The sequence below is a fragment of the Filicampus tigris genome, chromosome 10, assembly GCF_054856515.1.
Source record: "Filicampus tigris isolate MCC_2025a chromosome 10, RoL_Ftig_1.0, whole genome shotgun sequence".
Classification (NCBI taxonomy): domain Eukaryota; kingdom Metazoa; phylum Chordata; class Actinopteri; order Syngnathiformes; family Syngnathidae; genus Filicampus; species Filicampus tigris.
The window spans coordinates 24,745,014-24,762,477 of record NC_141226.1 but is presented as its reverse complement, the minus strand read 5'-3'; the positions used below and the strand labels follow the sequence as shown (position 1 = coordinate 24,762,477).

The 17,464-nt window shown below is 50.8% G+C and overlaps 2 protein-coding genes across 2 annotated transcripts; both read right to left on the bottom strand.

Annotated features, from left to right (window-relative positions):
- Positions 1 to 3,535: 3,535 nt before the first annotated feature.
- dnaaf11 (dynein axonemal assembly factor 11) lies at positions 3,536 to 12,133 on the bottom strand. The gene is made up of 12 exons (XM_086044029.1): positions 11,915 to 12,133; positions 11,069 to 11,236; positions 10,873 to 10,950; positions 10,494 to 10,666; positions 9,681 to 9,853; positions 9,360 to 9,512; positions 8,084 to 8,161; positions 7,892 to 7,957; positions 7,696 to 7,765; positions 6,979 to 7,074; positions 6,794 to 6,897; positions 3,536 to 4,075 (listed from the first exon to the last, which is right to left on the bottom strand). Exons 1-12 carry the CDS (start codon positions 11,922 to 11,924, stop codon positions 3,880 to 3,882), a joined length of 1,365 nt encoding a protein of 454 aa, XP_085900155.1. The 5' UTR covers positions 11,925 to 12,133; the 3' UTR covers positions 3,536 to 3,879.
- A 642-nt stretch (positions 12,134 to 12,775) lies between these two features.
- Positions 12,776 to 15,989, bottom strand: LOC147141525 (uncharacterized). Its single transcript, XM_086042168.1, has 4 exons — positions 15,497 to 15,989; positions 14,298 to 14,346; positions 14,037 to 14,225; positions 12,776 to 13,665 (listed from the first exon to the last, which is right to left on the bottom strand). The coding sequence occupies exons 1-4, from the start codon at positions 15,842 to 15,844 to the stop codon at positions 13,139 to 13,141; spliced, it is 1,113 nt and encodes a 370-aa protein (XP_085898294.1). The 5' UTR covers positions 15,845 to 15,989; the 3' UTR covers positions 12,776 to 13,138.
- Positions 15,990 to 17,464: the final 1,475 nt, after the last annotated feature.

The following is a 17,464-nucleotide window of genomic DNA, read 5'->3' as shown; positions in this document are numbered from 1 at the left end:
CGTTCTTTTCAATGTTTCAGGTAGCTTAAAGAAGAACCACCCAAACAATTTTTGGGGTGAGAATATGTCCTATGCAGGCCCACTAGTTGAAACAAGGCATTGTGATAAATATTGCATTTGTAGAATAAGACTTAATGCACCCCGTTTTGAGCCATCTCTGGAGGCGGCCATTTTGTCACTTCTGTCCACTGAAAATGACATCACAGTTACTCAGGTGACGGCAAGTCACAGCTCACCTGTTTTAGCAGTGCAGTTGTGATGTCATTTTCAGTCGACAGTCAAAGTGATAAAATGGCCGTTCCCCCCGAGATGGCCCAAAATGGCCAGATTTTGCTGCTTAACTCATATTCCCCAAAGGCAATATTGGTCAGAATGCCGCGTTTCAACTCGTGGGCCTGCATAGAAGATATTCTGGAAAAAAATATGTTTGGGTCGACTTCCACTTTAAAATAGTCCTGGAAATTGGATGTGTCAGGCAGGACATTGTATTGTACTGTTGCATTGATACATTTGATTTTGTGAAGATCCAATCAATTCCAATGCCGGTCCAATTTGACTGGAACATATGTTGTTCCGACCAACCAATCAGAGGACAAAAAATATGCAGACATCATCAAATGTGCTGGCCCTCGTGAGGATGAATTTCAAATGTGAATGCGGTTCACGAAAAATCCAATGGCTCAACAATTTCAATTACATGGACCGCAAGTACTGATTGTGAAGGAAAAAATCTGATTGGACAAAAAAAAAAAAAAAAAAAGTCACATCCACACACTGGAAACAGTGCAGCCAAGAAGAATGCTACCAAATGACGTTCAAAACAAAATAAAATAAAACTCACCACAACATTTGACGACAGTCCGAAACAGAATGACCAGAAAAGTGGGGAACTAAAAACAAACAAACAGTCTGAGGAGACACGAAGAGAGCTGATTGGTCGACACGAAGAGCGGGGCCGAAGAGGACAAAACCGGAAAGATTAGCAATCAGATCGTGACGAAGAGGTGGATGAAGATGGAGAGCGGGAGGTGAGCTTGTGTTTGAGCTGAGCATGAGGAAAAAAAAAAGAAAAATCCGCTGAGCTTGGCGTCGTCTTCTCCTGCTTCCCGTTAGACGACAACGAGCTGCTCTCCGTGGGCCGGATGGGATCATCATTGCCACCGGGGAACTTCAGGATTTGCCAACCCTCGCCCTTATCGACAGCCTCAGCTTTTTGGGTTTGTTTTTTTTGCACCCAGTAAAAATTTGAGGAATCCAGGAAACCTTGGCGTGATGTCAACAACATTTTGAGCGTTGACACTCTAGCAGACTTGAGTGAAGAAAACCAAAAAAAACACAGGCTTCTTTCTGCCTTTGGCTACGCTTTAGAGTGAGCAAGCAGGCAGGCAGGCTGAGGTGTGTGTTGCTGTGTGATACTCTCATGCCTTAAATTATTCATCTGAAAACAAGAGAGGGAGGTTGGAAGGGAGCGAAGGAGCGTCCACAGGAACAACGTAATCATTGCAGCCGGCGGCGGGCCGCGCATTTGTTGGGTGCTAACAAAATGGCAGCCCTCAACTCGTGGGTGGGAAAGGTTTTTGGGCATCCCTGCGTTCATGTGCGCGGATCCACTTTGACTTGCTCCGACCAACCAATCAGAAGACAGAAAAACGCCGCAGTCATCAGGGGGCGGCGCTCTGGCCCTGTGAGGACAAATTTGGGATGCAACCGCTTTTCATACAGGCCGAAATCGGATTGGAACAACAGACTCTAAAATGCCAAAAGAAACCAATTGACTCTTGGGAAGAATACAAATGAATGGAAGAAATATTTTGACTTCGGCTTGTAAATGCAGGTCAGGCCTTGCTGGCCCTGACGAGCGCTCGCCACACATTCCGACATCCCATCCTCGTCACGTCCATTTTGGCGCCATGACGGCGCCGCCGCGCCCACGCCGCCGCGGTGCCCAATCAATCCGTCGTCCGTCCGTCTCGCTGTCATTTCCGTCCATCCGTCGCCATGACGGCAGCGTGGAGGCCGCTCTTCGGAGGTGAGGGGCCACGTCAACAAGGTCTGAGCTCTCCGTCACCCGCGCAACACGTGACGGCGGGTCAGCGAGCGGACACGCCGGAGACGACGGAGGGGAGAGAGGGACAGGACAAAGTGAGCAAGAAGAGAAGAGGGGGGGGAGGAAAAAGTAGAAGAAAGTAGAAAAGTAAGGATGAGGTGGCAAAATGAGAGGAAGACAGGAAGAGGGAAGGAAGAAGTGAGAAAAGGCCGAGGAAGAGAAAGAAGAGAGGAGGAAATGAGCTACAAGAGATGTTGATGAGAAGAACCAAGGAAGAAGCCAAAGAATTGAGAGGGAAGAGTGAGGAAGAAGTGAGGAAGGGACACAAAAGGGGGTGGGGGGGCTGAAGTCGGAGAGGGAGGGAGAGAAGAAAAGAAGACGTGAGAGAAGTGTGGGCCAAGTTAGGAAGACTGGGACAGAGGGAGGAGGTCAAGCAAAAAAGAAGATAGGATCAAGTCAGGAAGTGGAGCAAAGCGAGGAAGAGGAAGAAGAAGCCGTTTCAAGTCCAACTGTCTGATTTGGACAAAAGCGAGCCGGGCCAATTTCCAGGACTCCAAAGTCCGGCAAAAATGTTGCAAAGCAGTCCGGGCGAGGTGGGCCGCTTTTCAGGAAGCAAAAGCCGGCAAAGCTCGATTTACAAGCGCTCCTTCGCACTCAATGGAACAAAAGGCAGCCCGGTGGACAATCCTTGGCCAGACGACAAATCCGATGAACTACCTCGCCCGGCTCATAAAAGTGTCTCGTAAGACAAATGCAAGCTGCAAGGCCAGCCCGTTAAAGAGGATTTACCTCCGCGCGTAAGCGGAGAGGCCGCAAACATCTCGGCGGCGCTTCCTCACGCACGCCAGCGAGCCCATTGGCCATGAGGTGACAAGTCGCCCGCTGCATTTGCGTCTTCCGACGTCCTGGAAGCGCACGGCACCAACGCAAAACAAAACAACCCCGCGCCAGCTCCGTGACGTACTTCCCATTGTTGATCGGCAGGTGAGAGAGGTCGAGCGAGCTGCCGGCCACATCTCCGAGGGACTCGTCGGGTTCGTTAGGGAGTCGCAGTGAATCCCGATGGGACGTTTTTTCAAAGGGCTTCGAGAGACTTTCCAATTCTCCGGCAGGACTCGCAGACATCAACTCACGGGCCTGCGCTCCATTCGGCAACCTGATGGCGACTTGGCGCGCGCAGTCGCTAGCGCCTAGAACGTGAAGTTGGGAGCAGGAAAGAGGAAGTCAAGCAAGAGGAAAAAATGAGGGAGAAGAGACGAAGAAGGCAGCATGAAGTCTGGGAAAAAATAAAAAAAAAGGGTTCAAATGAGGGAGAAGGATGGAAGATGTGCAAAAGGTGAGAAAGAAGAGCGGAAGGGGAAAAAAAGAGGAGCAACGTCCCAAGTGGTTCTTCCTGACCCGAGCGGGCCCGTGTGTCGCCAATAAAGGACGATTTGTGTTGTCACGGCAACAGACACAAAACGAATGAAACGCAGACGGCGACGAAGAGAGGGATGAGAATGCACATGATTTATTGTTTGTCTTTTGTCGGATTTTTGGGGGTGAGTTTTACTCCAAATTCTTGACCATGTCGTCAACAAATACAAGCGGGGGCCGCTTTGATTGAACAGTGCCAAAATGAACAAAAAGAGCCCGAGACCTGCTTTAGTGTCCTCGGGAGGCATTTCCCGCTCACAAGCACAAAGCCAAGCAGACCAAAGTCATACTTTTCTTTTGTTTTTCTTCCGCATGAGTCCGCCATCATTATCATTGCCTTCTCAACGTCTTATTTCCTTCTTCTCGTCCTGACCATCTCAACTTCTCGATTCTCCGTTCCGCATGGCGGGCTCGGGTTAAATGAGCGGCGGGACGTCGGCGTCGTCCACAAATCCCTCCGAGGGTTCGACGGCAAGGGGCGCGGCCACGATCGGATTCCGGCCGGAAGCTTCCGGCGGCCCTTCGGCGGCGCGCCGGCGCGTCACGACGATGTTGGCGATGTCCACGCTTCCGCCGCCGTCCGCTTCCAGCCTCTCTGGAATGGAACGCTCCCTGGGGAGTCGACGACATACACCCGTAAATATACACTCCCTGAGTAGGCAGTACCAGGACGCACGTGCGATGTGCAGGAATGTTGGCAAACGACGTGTCGATGAGGTAGGCAGGTCGCCGAGTCGGTCAGTGCGTCGTCGGTAGGTGGGTTGCGATGTCCGTCGGGTGGCGGATCGCCGGCTCAAGTCAGTGGGGTCTGTCGGCTGTCTGTGGCTCAGCCGCACAGTCGGCGGGCGCTTTGGTCCGTCGGACATTGACTTAGCGGGTCGTTCTGTTGATGGCTCAGCTCGTGGGACAGTGGGTCTGGCAGTTAATTGGTGGGTCGGTTAGTTGGACCGTGGGTAGTGGCCCAAGTCAGTGAGTCGGTGGATCGGCACGGTCGGTCGGTCGGTGGTTAGCGAAACAGTGGCGAGGTAGCTCACTGGCTCAGTTAAGGTGTTCTGTTGCGTTAGTTTGACGGGGGCGTCGGACCGTCGGCGGGTCAGTCAGTCGGACGGCGGCTTCAGCGGGTGGCCGGCTCAGTCAGTGTTTCGGATCAGTTGGACCGTGATCGTCAGTAGCTTGTTTAACGGGACGGTGGGTCAGCGGCTCCGCTAGCCGGCAGTGACTTGGTCGGTCGCTCGGTAGGTTTGTGGAGCGGTGGGTTGGTAAGTCGGATGACGGCTCACTCACACATTAGCTGGACGGCGGTGGGTACGTGAGGTCAATGGCTCAGTCCATGGGGCAGTGGGGCGGTCGCTCGCTCGCTAGGTCGCGTCCAAAAATAGCCCCGCTAACGCATTGCAGCAATTGGCAGTGGTGTGCATTGGTGTGCATTTGTGTGATTTCCATCCGTTGGACGAAGGACGCTCGGCCGCATGGGCCGCGTCACGTGAGTAGAAAGAAAGTTTTCGTCGGCGCAGGCCTGGGGCCGGCCCCCGCTGATGGCCCTCTAATTGAGTTTGCCGCGGCCGGCGCGACGGCCTCGGCCACTTCTGCTTAGCGTCAGGGGACCATGTCCGTGTCACGGGTCCCATCTTAAGCCCATCTGCCAGCGTGCAGATAAGAGGCAGACTAAAGCGGTCGCCGCCGGATGTCGTCTGTCGTCGCCGCCGGATGGACGGACGGACGGACGCCCGCAGATAATCAAAGACGCGCCGGCACCACACCGCCCAACCGCCTGATCTGCTGAGAAGCTAACGTACACGTCGGAATCTTTCACACTCTTTCCTACTCCCTCGTCGCTCTGTGGCACACATTTCGCCGTGCTTGTTTAACAATAGGCGAGAGGATACGTGTGCCGAATTGAACTGAAACCATGACAAAAAACATGTTATGTTTGGGTTTTTTTCTATTTCCTTCCTAATTGATCCAATGGAAGCTGTGGCTGAGGAGGCTAAATGACCACCTACTGCTAAAAGGCCAATGTTACCGCCCATGTTCACAGTCTTGCCGCTATTTAATAAAAATACACTTTTTTTTAAACTTATATTTCCCTAACATTTGGCCGTGGTGCGGGTCGGCGGTTTGAATCCCGGCTCCGGCTATCCAAGTGCCTTGGGCAAGACACCGAACCAGAAATTGCCTCTCGGTCAGCTGGTAAGATGGTAAACTGCATTTCATTGTTTTACAATTTGTACCCTGTGCAATGGCAAAAAAAAAAAAGAAAGTGTAATCTTAATCTAGTCTAAGAAAAAGAACAGTTGTACAACAAAGTCTCAAGGGACAGCCTGGGAACCGAATCTCCATCAAACGGTGGAGCATCTCAATCTGTCTGAAAAATGAAGAAGGGAGCTCTTGCGCAAAGTGTTCAGGTGGCCCTGAACTTTGAACTTCCCCACCAGAGGCTGTTGCTTGTGATGCAATCATGATGTCATCATTGAGCAGATCAAAAGCAATCACGCGCGGAGGTCGCCCTAATGGCGTCCGCGGAGAATAAATCAGACGTCAGCTTTTTTGGATCAAACCTTTCATTACGGATGCCGGTGGCCGCGGGGGCGGGCGGGCGGCAGCGGGGGGCGCCGGGCTGAAGGACGACAAGCCGCCCCGCTCGTGAAATGCTGATGATGGCGCTGCGATGGGGCGGACGCCAGAAACCAGCGTGCCTTTTACATAGACAGTCAACACTGGCTGTTGTCGTCGGTGACCGAATCCTCACACAAGAAATCAGGAATAAGGGATGCGCCAAACACACACACACACACACACACACACACACACACAAACACCTTTTTTTTTTTAAATTTCGACATATAGCTTAAACCACCGCCAAAGAAAAATGTTGACTTTGGTAGGCGATGTGTTTGCTTGCTTTTGACTGAAGTTGTCAAGGTGACGCTGCTAGCCGGACGGGATTTGTCGGGTGCAAGATTCAGAAAAAAAAACCCAAAAAACAGTGTAATAAAGTAAAGTAGGTGGACTGCCCTGCAGCCTCGTCAGGGAAAAAGTATGCAGTGGAATTCCTTCTTCCCGGTTCTTGTCACGTTTAAAGGTGATGAAGTATCCAAATGAAATTCCACTACACTTGTCTTTGAGAATCTAATACAACAAATAGGAAGCATTAAAACTATGGCAGAGTAGAAACAGCAGATGATAATAATTGACCGAGACCACGCCGTTTGAAACATTCAAAAACCATTTTCTTTCCTGCCCCAAAAATTCATAGAGTGGGACCTTAAAGCATTTTGGTTTGTATTTTGCTCCTTTTCAGTAGGTCAACCTTGGCGTGTATGGCTTTACCTTTTCTCGCCGTCGGACGAGCTGCGGCGGCGGCGGCGGCAGTCGTCTTTGGGCGCGCGCGTGGCGGCGGCGGCGGCTTTTGTCACCTTGATTTCCCCTTGAGCCTTCAAAAGGAGCCGCAAGTCACGTTAGCATGAAGAGCAACGCGTCGCACCCGTTGGCGGCCCGTTGTCGCTCGCTCGTACCCTGGGCATGTGGAGCAGCAGGTGTCCCGTGGTCTGCGACCGCTGCGCCGTCGAGCCGTCGGGCTGGACCTCGGCCGGCAGAACCAGCTGAAATATCTGCGCGTTGACAGTTGGCTTGTCAACGACGGGAAGGTTCATCATGGCCGGACATTTGGGATGACGGCGCGCCTTGTCCGAGCGAGCGGCCGGCGGGACGTACGCGCGCTTCAAGGGAAGCGTGCTCGATTCGTCACCCGCAGAAATGGCCCCGCCCGGCTGGCCCCCGCCCTAAACAAGCACGCAACCCCCCCCCCCGCAATGTGGACTTGAATTTCTTGAAAGACGGCCTCCGAATGAGGCGAGTGCAATTTACGAGCGCTTTGGTCAAACCGAAAGGCCACCGTGTCTTGCGAGAGGGGGGGGGGGGGGGTTTGACCTCTTCTGGGACCCCTCCGTCAATGTGGTCCAGTCTCCTGACTATGCAAAAACGAACACTGCCGACTCAGCATTTGTATTGGCACCAGAAGCTAACCCGCGCAGTATCCCGCTTTTTCACCATCAATCCCGACAATGGCAACGTCATCACCATGGCAACGCTGATGCTACTTGTGATGCTAGTGGAACAACAGCGATGCCGCTGCGGTCATTATCGCCGTGGCAACGGTGATGCAACGGCGGTAACCTGACGCCCCATTAGCCTAACGTCGCGAGGATGCCGATCGGCGGGTCCACACGTACTTTTCCTTTGACGGCGACTTTGACAGACATTGGCTGCACGTCCACGTCCATCAGGGAGGTGTCCATGTGCCTGTGTTGGGGGGGGGGGGGTCACAGGGACGCACGGTCACTTTTCCGAGCTTGTCGTAAAACATTTGTCGCCTCTGAGGCAATCTGGGGGAAGGGCTTTTTCGCTGTTAAGTGCGCGCGCGCGTACCTGTACACTGCCAGATCTAAAACGATCCTGTTGTTGTCCTCATCCTCCGTCAGCGAGAAGTCCAGTCTGCAGAGTCGGAGGAGTTCATCATTTAATATCAGACGATACATGATATGGTCTTAGTGTGCGTGTGCGCGTGTAGGTGTGTGCGTGCGTGCGCGCGTGTGTGTGCGTGCATGCGTCCAGTCATACTTGGGCTCATTGACATTCAGGACTCTTCCATCAGCAGTTATCAGAGTCCTCGGGGGCTTCACTTTCTTCTCGCTGCCTCTGCAGGGACACACAACACCAACAACTGAGCTCTGTGTGTGTGTGTGTGCGTGTCCTACAGCAGCATCCTCTCTGATATATTCTCATGATGCTGCTGCCCGGAGGAGGAGACGGTCCTTCACCCCTCGGGCTGCATAAGATTAGTACCGTACAGTCATCTGTCAGTCACACACGTGCACGCATGTGCACGCGCACACACACACACACACACACACACACACACGCACATACGCGGCCAGAATGTTCAGCCATGAAAATGACAAGATTGCAGCTGATGCTTCCTGATCTCTGCTCGCCGAGCTCATTGCAGGCGTGATGGAGGAAGCCCGAGCGGCAGGCGAAGGGTCGTCCGGCGGTCGGAAGCTCAAGCGGCGCTCGAGCGGCCCTCGGCCAACCGCAAATCATCAAGGCACGTCAGAGTTCGTCGGATGACACTCAACTGCGCCGCATCCAGCCCCGACACACTCGAGCGCGATGGACCGCGCTCCATCCTATGCCATCCATCCCGCACCGGTGGACGGGGAGACCGCCCCGGACCATGAGCGCATCACGCCGGTTCGTACTTGGCCACGCTGCGGCTCGCCCGCCGTGGCTCGGGCACGTCCAAGATCCGAGCGCGCCGCACTCAATCGCATTTGGCGGCTGACACCCGATCACGTCCGAGCCCAAAATGGACCAGAACGAACAAGAGCTGATCACGCACAAATCCCGCCGAGCCGGAGGATCCCACCAGCCGTGATCACGTTCGCCCCCGAGCGGATCGCACTGATACTCGTCACAACTCACCGGATCATACTCAAGCGCGCCGCGTCACCACAGCGGGTCCAACGAGACCACGCGTGATCAGATCACGTTCGCCCCCGAGTGGACCTCGTAAGATACTTGACCAGACCGGATCAGTCGACCGCACTGATGCCACTTGATCACATATGAAGCCCGCGCAGGACCGGGCCGGATCAGACCAAACCACAACCGGATCCCGCTCGAGCGCACCGAACGGCACTCAAACACATTCACGTAAACTTTCACTCGCCCCCCCGGACGAGGATTGAAGAGAAATGTGGTGACTCGCTGTGCTTTGGGCGCTTCTTATAAAATCGAATCGGGCCGCGAGTGAATCGTTACATCTCTAAGTGCACGCAGGACGGCCGGGGCTCGGATTGGAACGGATTGCTCGCTCGCTCGCTCGCTCACTCACTTGTCCTTGGCCCTGCGCTTGGCCTCCAGGTGGCGGTGAGCCTCCAGGCGGGATTCCGGCGTGAAGGCACACGGCGTGTGCCAGAATTCCTTCTCCCGTCGCTCTTCGTCCGACTCGCCGGCCCGCTCCAGCTTCTCTTCCGAGTCGGGAGCGCTGCACGGACACCGACAGAGGGGCGGCGTTCAAGCGGGCGAACGAGGCGGAAAGCGGCTCCGCCCGCCCGCCCACACTCTGGACGGGACGTTTCCCGTCGCTCCGCTCCACAAAGTTGTCGCGTAGCCGATGGGGAGTAGGGAGCGAGGGTGCGAGCAGGACTCGTACCCGCTTCCTGGTTGCTGGGCCCGCTTCATTTTGGTCGCCTCCTCCTCTTCCTTCTCGTGGGCGTTCCTCCTCAGGTATTGGTCCTCCTGCTCCAAGACACGCCTCCTCAGCTCCTCCAAGCCCTGATTGGCCGCGATGCGCTCGGAGCGCGTGACCTCGGTGCCGTCCAGACACTGGAGACGGACAAGCGGGAAGGAGACCGAGAACCCCATTTTCAAATCGTAACCCTGGTCCGAAAAGCGGACTTTCAACTTTCAACTCAAACGGTGCCTTGAAACCCAATTGGAATCCCAATTGGAAACCTTAAGCATGTCTTCTAAACGGTACTTTGTAAAGCCAACCCTTGTTTGAAAGGCGAAATCTGGTTTAAAACCCCACCCTTAGCTGGAAAGCCTCACTCGAAACCCGAAAGTTGATTGAAATTTGAAACCCTAACCCTGGCTTGAACCTGATCTTGTTTGAAGCCGGTGTTGGAAGCCTCATTTTTAAAGGCTGCCTTTAAAGCCAAAGCCATCTCGAAATCTTCAGTTTCAGCCTCAAGCCTACCGAAAAAAACAACACATTTGAAACCTCGACTTTGTTTTAAACAAGAACCCTGACTCAAAAGAGCGGCTTGCAAGCCTAAGCCTCAACCTTCACGTGAAAGCCAAAGCCCGCCCGGAAAGCCAGAGCCCGCCCGGAAAGCCAAAGCCCGCCCGGAAAGCCTCATTTTGTTTGAAAGCCTCCCTCCCCCTGGCTCAACACCTTCCTTCGGAAGCCCAAGCAGCCCATGTTGAAAGGCCTCCCCGCTTTGCCGTGATGTTGGCGCCTCACCTTGAGCTGGGGTAGGGTGGCGACGACGTACTTGCGGTAGCCTTGGAAGTGCGTGCAGGGGTTGCCCACCAGGAAGAGTTGCCGCAGGTGGACGTTTGCTTTCAGGCTCTCCACGCTGCTCAGACGTCCCACAAAGTTCACCGTCAGGTCCAACTTTTGCAAATTCTCGCAGCCTGCGCGCGCGCGCACGCACGCACACACACACACACACACACACACACACACACACACTTTCACGGTTTTCAATGACCTTAAGCCAGTCTGGTAGTTTGGTGCTGATCTTTTGTTGTAGGAGGCTTAACCCTTAAAGCCCTTTGCTCAGCTAGTTAGCTAGCTGGCTGGTCAACTTCTGAAGCTTATCACACACACTCACGCGCACCTTGCAGGTTTTCAATGACTTCAATGTTGTTCAGGGCCAGGTTCAAGTACTCCAACTTCTTGAGGCGGCCCACGTTCTCTATCAAGAAGAAAAAACAACAACAACAACAACAACAACAACGCCGTCACTTGTTGCGGGTCTTGTAGCACGCCGTCTACGCACAGGCAAATGCGAGAGAGGCGCGGGCGGGCCTCACCGATTCTCGGTATGAGGTTGTTCTGCAGGTAGAGGATCTTCAGATCCCTGCACCAGCGCTCGATGTGCTCGATCCTCTCGATGTCCTGCTGGTGCAAGGAGACCTCCTCCAGGGAGAAGATCTCACACTCGTTGTGCTCGGCGCGACGCCGGATCAGGTCTTCTGTGACTATGCGCACAGGTGAGGGCGAGTGAGCACTTAGCTAACTAACTAACTAACTAACAAGTCAGTTTAGTGTGCGGTGTGCACGCCACACACACGGTACGTTCGAAACTGCGTGGGTTTTTTTTCCAGTCACGTGTGTGTTATGGCAGTTTGGGAGTCTGTCGACAAGTTTAAATTCGTGCCGTGTGAACCAGGACTTAGCCAAACAGAGAGTTAGTTAGTCAACAAGCAAGTCAGTAAGTAACTAGTAGGTTAAATACCAATCAAAAAATGTGTTGTAGCTACCGTTCCAGGCACTTAGCTGCCCAGTCAGTCACTTTTACTTAGTTAGCGAGTCAGTGAGCCACGGCGATAGCCAGTCAGTTAAGTTAGTACGTTTTTTTTTTTTTTTTTTACGTAGCAGCCAGTAGCTGCTCAGCCAACCACCTTTTGCCGTAGATAAAATCCATCTCCGCTAGTTCGGAACGTGTTTATGTTCTAGCTCGTCACTGCCAGAAACAATGAGCTAGTGAGTCAGTCAGTAAACTACTTAGTAAGTTTTGGCCATTTGGTAGTTGGCATTACAGCTAATAGTTTACATTTATTGTAGTATGTCTGTGAGTAGGTCGCTGAGTTACGCAGTCAGTTTGTGTTGAGCTAAATGATTTGGGTGAGCTTTCGGAGAGGAAAAAGTGGACTTACTGTGAACCATGTTTCGTCTTCGTTGTCAGTCGTTGCCATGGAAACCAACGCTGCCGCCGCGTTCAGGCACACTGGGAAATACGAGCACGTACCACCGACATCTAACCTGTCAACTTGCACGCGACTCAAAAAGCCCGGTAGCTGCGGCTTTTGTTTACCCCACGATAAAAAGATATACTGTTACATTCTTACTTCTAATGTTCCAGGTACATTATAATTTTGTTTACTCGGGGATAGCGACACGTACGGAAACAGACAAACGTTACACAGTTGCTACCACAAGAGGAAAAACAAAAAATAAAGTACAGCATCACGCAAGAACGTGCAAAACCTCACGTTTTAAAGAGATACGATAAAATTCACGTTATAATGTGATAAAATTCATGTAATAAGTTTCTACATTGGACAAAACCAAGTAATTACTTCCGGTTCAAGTCAACTGTAACAAAGCACTTTACATACAACAACAAAATAGCAATATTAGAACAAGCGAGAGCAATAAATTAACACAAAATATACCATAATAGACACCGGAAAACGGTCAGTCTCACGTCGGATCAAAAGCCAAAGAATAGAAAGGTGTCATCAAAAGGGTCGCCAGTGACATGAACGGGAAAGAATTATTTCGTTTTGTCCAACGCAGAAGTGACAATTCAACTCAAGTCTGAATTTGATCACGTTGAAATACTGTACTGAACTTTTTTCCCCCCCGGTGTGCCAACAACACACCTTTGACGGTGCCTGAGAAAAGATGTAGATAACGACGACTGTTGTCATTTACTTGAATATTTTATGGAGGCTCATCTATTATACTTAATTGATCTTTTGGTTAAAAAGAAAGGTAAACACACACATATCAGCTGTTATTTAGAATGGCTCACTTTTATTTTAGGGTTGAGAATCGATTTCCTGTCACTTGCTTCTACAATTATTGAAAAAGGTGGAAACAAATGTGACACACGATGATACATTTGCATAATATGAGTATGAGGGGCGACAAGGATGCAAACTATGATTTTAGAAAAAAGGGAGGAGTGGGTGGAACGTTTCTGCTAAATTTCCATGGGAATGTAAGATGAGGAATTTTTGAAATATTCTAAACCGGAAACTTTCAAGGGGACTTACGAGGAAATTGAAGTCAATTTAATGCAAGGGTATGTAAACAACTTTTTTTCTGAGTAATTTAAGTTTCCAACTTCCAAGAACTTTACAACTCATTTGCATTCACGTGTCGGCGTGCAATTTCTTGAGGTGCATGTTGAGAAAGTACTTGGTGAGGAAGGTACGCGGGCACAGCGGGCAGGCGAAGGGCCGCTTCCCCGTGTGGATGCTCAGGTGCGACTTGAGGTGCGCCTTTTGCATGAAGCGCTTCCCACACTGCTGGCAGCTGTAGGGTCGCTCGCCCGTGTGGATGCGCGTGTGTACGTTGCGGTTCTGCGCCGTGGCGAAGGTCTTGTTGCACACGCCGCACGCGTGCCGACGGCCTTTGCCCGCCGACTCGCCGTCCCGGTACTCGAAGGCGGCGGCGCAGTCGGGCCGCACAGAGGCCGACACGCTGACTATCTGGAGGCCAAAGGCGTCGCCGGGCTCGTCGCGGTCGAAGCCAGCGAAGGCGACGTGATCGGACGCCTGCTCGCTCCAGCAGACATTTTCGGACGGGCGAGGCTCCGGCAGCGCCACGCCGGGGAAATACGGCAGCTGGTCGGCGGCGGGCAGGCAAACGTCACACTCCAACAGATGCGCGTCGTTTTCTACGACAGATCACATCCACACAACTTTAGCTTCCAGTTGTTGTCTTTTTTTCAATTGCGTGAATGCTCAGGAGCACCGTTTTCATCAGAAAATTTACAAATTGAAGCAATATTTTACATGCAGCGGGTAAAAAAAAAAAAAAAACGTAAGCCTGACAGCTTAATCGGCCGATATTAGTGCTTTGGAACTTGGATGATTTTTTTTGCATATATTTTTTTCTCATTACAACATAAGTGTTTTCTTTTCCGTGGAAACCAGGTCAAAATGACTCTGAGTGTTAAAGGTTGCAGACCCCTGATCGCTCAAAATATTTGAAGTTTCAGTTAACTTTATGAGAGCTTCTCCTGACTGTGTGTACGTTTGAACGCACCCGACTTTCCCGCCACCACGTCATCCACAGCCAGCTGAGCGGCGTCCAACGAGTACACGGCGTCCACGGTAAGCACCCCCGTGGGGCTGCACTTCCTGTTTGAGTGTTTGTCCTGCCCCTTTCTCTTCCTACGCCGCGCGGCGGCCAAGTCCTCCGTAACCTCCTCCACGGCGACGGCCGACATCATGTCTTCGACGCCAAAAAAGAACCTCGTCAGTGAGCGGATGTAGCCCCGCCCCTTTCCGTGACATCATCACTCACCTTCCTCACAGTCGGAGTCTTCGTCTTTGATCAGCACCACGGCAGGAAGCTGAAAAACAACAATTGTCAAAAGAAAGTGCACTAGCTACCGAGCTAACGCTTAATGTGAAATGCCATGGAAGGGATGACAAAAATCAATAGCGCAGTAATTGTAAACTTAGCTTTGCCTCAGCTCAGTCAACAGGTGAGACATTTTTAGACTTCATTTGCGGATCACATCACACACAGTGCAGTCATACAATACAGTGGGGGAAAAAAACATCTCGCCTGTCGAATGAGCCGAACGAAAGCTACTGGGAAAACCAGTCGACAGCAAAACTGACGAATCTTCCTCGTCAACACGAGATTTACATCGACAAGAGGTCTGCGTTCAAGGGACGGGAAAGCCTCACATTCACAACATTTGAAGTTGAAAAACATGAACCTCTGAGACCGAAAGACATTCAAATCACACAGCTAAAATGTTACAAGCATTATTGTCCCCCACGTCACTCATTAGGCCTTGCCCTGCCTTTTAAGTTCACACACACATTCAAAGTCACAGATACCACAACAGTAAAAAAACAAGAGGACAGGATCTCCAAGTGAACAAAATTAATACACCTACATATTGCATATTTTACATTGGTACTGTGCATAAAGCTTTAAAGTATATGTATGAATGACGAAATCAATATAAGTGGCTACCTGGCGGATTTTCGTACATCATGCTTGGTCCTGCAATGTAACCCTCCGGCCTACTGTACAAGTACATTTATACGAGCTGTCCCATCCCACCAGTTGACAATTACTTCTTTAGAGAATCTGTTATGGGAATCAAATTTCCCCCAAATCCTCTTCATCGTGAAATAAACCATTCCGTTTACAAGATCACATTTCAAGATGTGAATCAATTCATTGACAACAACTCGACTAGTTTCATAAAGCACAAATGGTTTCAAGACATTGTTGACGGATCATCTTCGTGTTATTGTTTGTATGTAAAGTGCTTTGTTACGGCTCTAGCTGTTATGAAATGCGCTATATAAATAAAAATGTATTGTACTGTTAGTTGCCGCCCTACTCACGGATTAACAAACAACTAAGTCTGTTTTTTTTACAAAGTAAGTCCTTGGCTTTTATATACATTTATATTCAGACATAATTCCAAGAAGGTTCTGGCAGGTTCCACCACGTTAGGGGCGACCGGACGTGCTCACCTCCTCCCCGGAGCCAGGAGCCCCTCCGCCGGATTGTCCTCCACGGTGGTCCCGCTGTCCTTCGGCCGGGTGGTCGACGTCCTCCTGCGTGTCGGTGTCGGGGCCTGGGCCGGGGTCGGGGCCGGGGCCGGGGCCGGCGAGGCTCCCGCGGACCACGACGGACTCGATGAGGCTGAGTCTGCTGCGGAGCTCGCGGTTCTCCTGCTGGCTGCGGCTGACTTCGCCTCTGAGGCCGGCCAGGCCTCGCTCGAGCAGCTCGCAGATGTCCAGCACGGCCGCCTTGCTCAGCGCCGCCATGATGACGCTCAGCTGCTCGTGGAGGACTTGAGACGTTAGGAGCTGCGACATTTCCCAGCACGATCGAGTGGACACTTCTCTTGAGCGCAACCGCAATCAGAAGCAGAACAGAAACACGGCTCTTCCTCCTCTTCGGGTGTAGCTTCGATGGCGACTGGCAAACCGGCGTTCAGGCGCATTACCGCCACCTCCCGTTCTGGAGTGTGACACGGAAGAAGGCGTCATATCTGTTACCCGTGCACTATGGAAGCAGAAGGTCGGCCGAGATTTCGCGCTAACTACGGACATTACACCAGGACACAATACGTAGCGATGCCTCTGCACGAATAGTACGCATTCGATCTTCACACTTCATATCGTTTTGCTCAAGTAGTAAAGTATTTTAAGGTATTTTATTTGCAACCGACCATAGTAGACTACCATGTCCATCCATCCTCTATTTTTTAACATCATGGAGCAGAATTAAACAAAACCCTTTTCTATGAAGTATGACAAATTCAACACCGAGCAAACATCAACATTTTAGAGCATGTACAATCATAAAACACACGTTCTAAGGTAGACATGTCAAAAGTCCGACACTAGGGGCAAATGCGGCCCAAATGCCCACATTTCTAAAGGCCCACAGCCCCTGGAATAAGAGTAATGATGAGTGGCCCGGCAGGAGTACTGACCACAGTAAAAAAATACACGTGTAAAAAAAAAAGAAAAAAAAGCAGTTTTATGTTTGACCACCAGATGGCAGCAGACCTGTGGCTGCACTCTCGGGTGCGTTCGGAAATAGGGATATATGTATGAATATAAAATATGAATATCCTCTTAAAATCACGATTAATCAAAACCAGCATCCAATCACATTTTCCATAAAACATGGGAATTACAAACTGAGCAAACAAGCAACATACACCGAACTGTACATTCTAACAACAACAACAACAACAACAACAAAAAGAGAGCTCTATTCGGCAAATAAAATCATGCTATTTGCTATTTTAGCGGCATGTTTTAAGTCTCTTCAATGTCCTTCTAAAACGTTCCATTTCTATCAAAGTCTTGTCCATCACCTGCTTCCTATTTGTTTTCACTCTCCCTATATTTAATGTCTCTGTTCTCTAATTGGGGTGACCCGATCCTTCTCAGTCAGTGTTACAAATACTGAATAGTTACTAAATACTTTTCCCCCCTATATTCTTACATGAATTGTGTTAACGCGTTATAGACATCGCATCGATGTGAACATTTTCAACATTTCCAAAATTGGACATATGTCTTTTTTCACGGGTTCTATATATGCAGGTTAACGAATAGCGTCAGTGTTGCAGAGTTAGAACCTTTTCAACACAAAATGTGGCGCAACGCATGTAGGACATCAGTATCACAAGACTCACAGGCATCATTTTTACCCTCTGCCATGAATGACCACTACTACTTCAGCTAGGTCAGGAAGTTTGACCAATGGTTGGGAAAAGATTCTTCAACTCTTTACATCCTCCTCAGTTATGTCATTACTGTCTGTTTTTATCGCAGTGCTGGTCTTCTTTAAAAAAAAAAAAAAAAGAAAAAAAAAAGGGAGCTCCTTCAAATGTGGTGAGTCAACACTTGTTTCCGTTTTGCACTTTACTGTGAAAGGGCCAAAAGGAAGTGTCTTATCCAACTACGGACCAAGTGACA

Excerpts from the sequence above, each read along its gene's own strand:
- dnaaf11 (XM_086044029.1), bottom strand. Across the intron at positions 10,951-11,068 it reads CAACCTCATACCGAGAATCG|AGAACGTGGGCCGCCTCAAG; the intron begins GTGAGGCCCGCC and ends TCTTCTTGATAG. Across the intron at positions 7,075-7,695 it reads AAGTCGCCGTCAAAGGAAAA|ATATTTCAGCTGGTTCTGCC; the intron begins GTACGTGTGGAC and ends GTCAACGCGCAG.
- LOC147141525 (XM_086042168.1), bottom strand. The coding sequence starts at position 15,844 with ATGTCGCAGCTCCTAACGTCTCAAGTCCTCCACGAGCAGCTGAGCGTC. Across the intron at positions 14,347-15,496 it reads CTCCTGGCTCCGGGGAGGAG|CTTCCTGCCGTGGTGCTGAT; the intron begins GTGAGCACGTCC and ends GTTGTTTTTCAG. Across the intron at positions 13,666-14,036 it reads CGTGGTGGCGGGAAAGTCGG|AAAACGACGCGCATCTGTTG; the intron begins GTGCGTTCAAAC and ends GATCTGTCGTAG.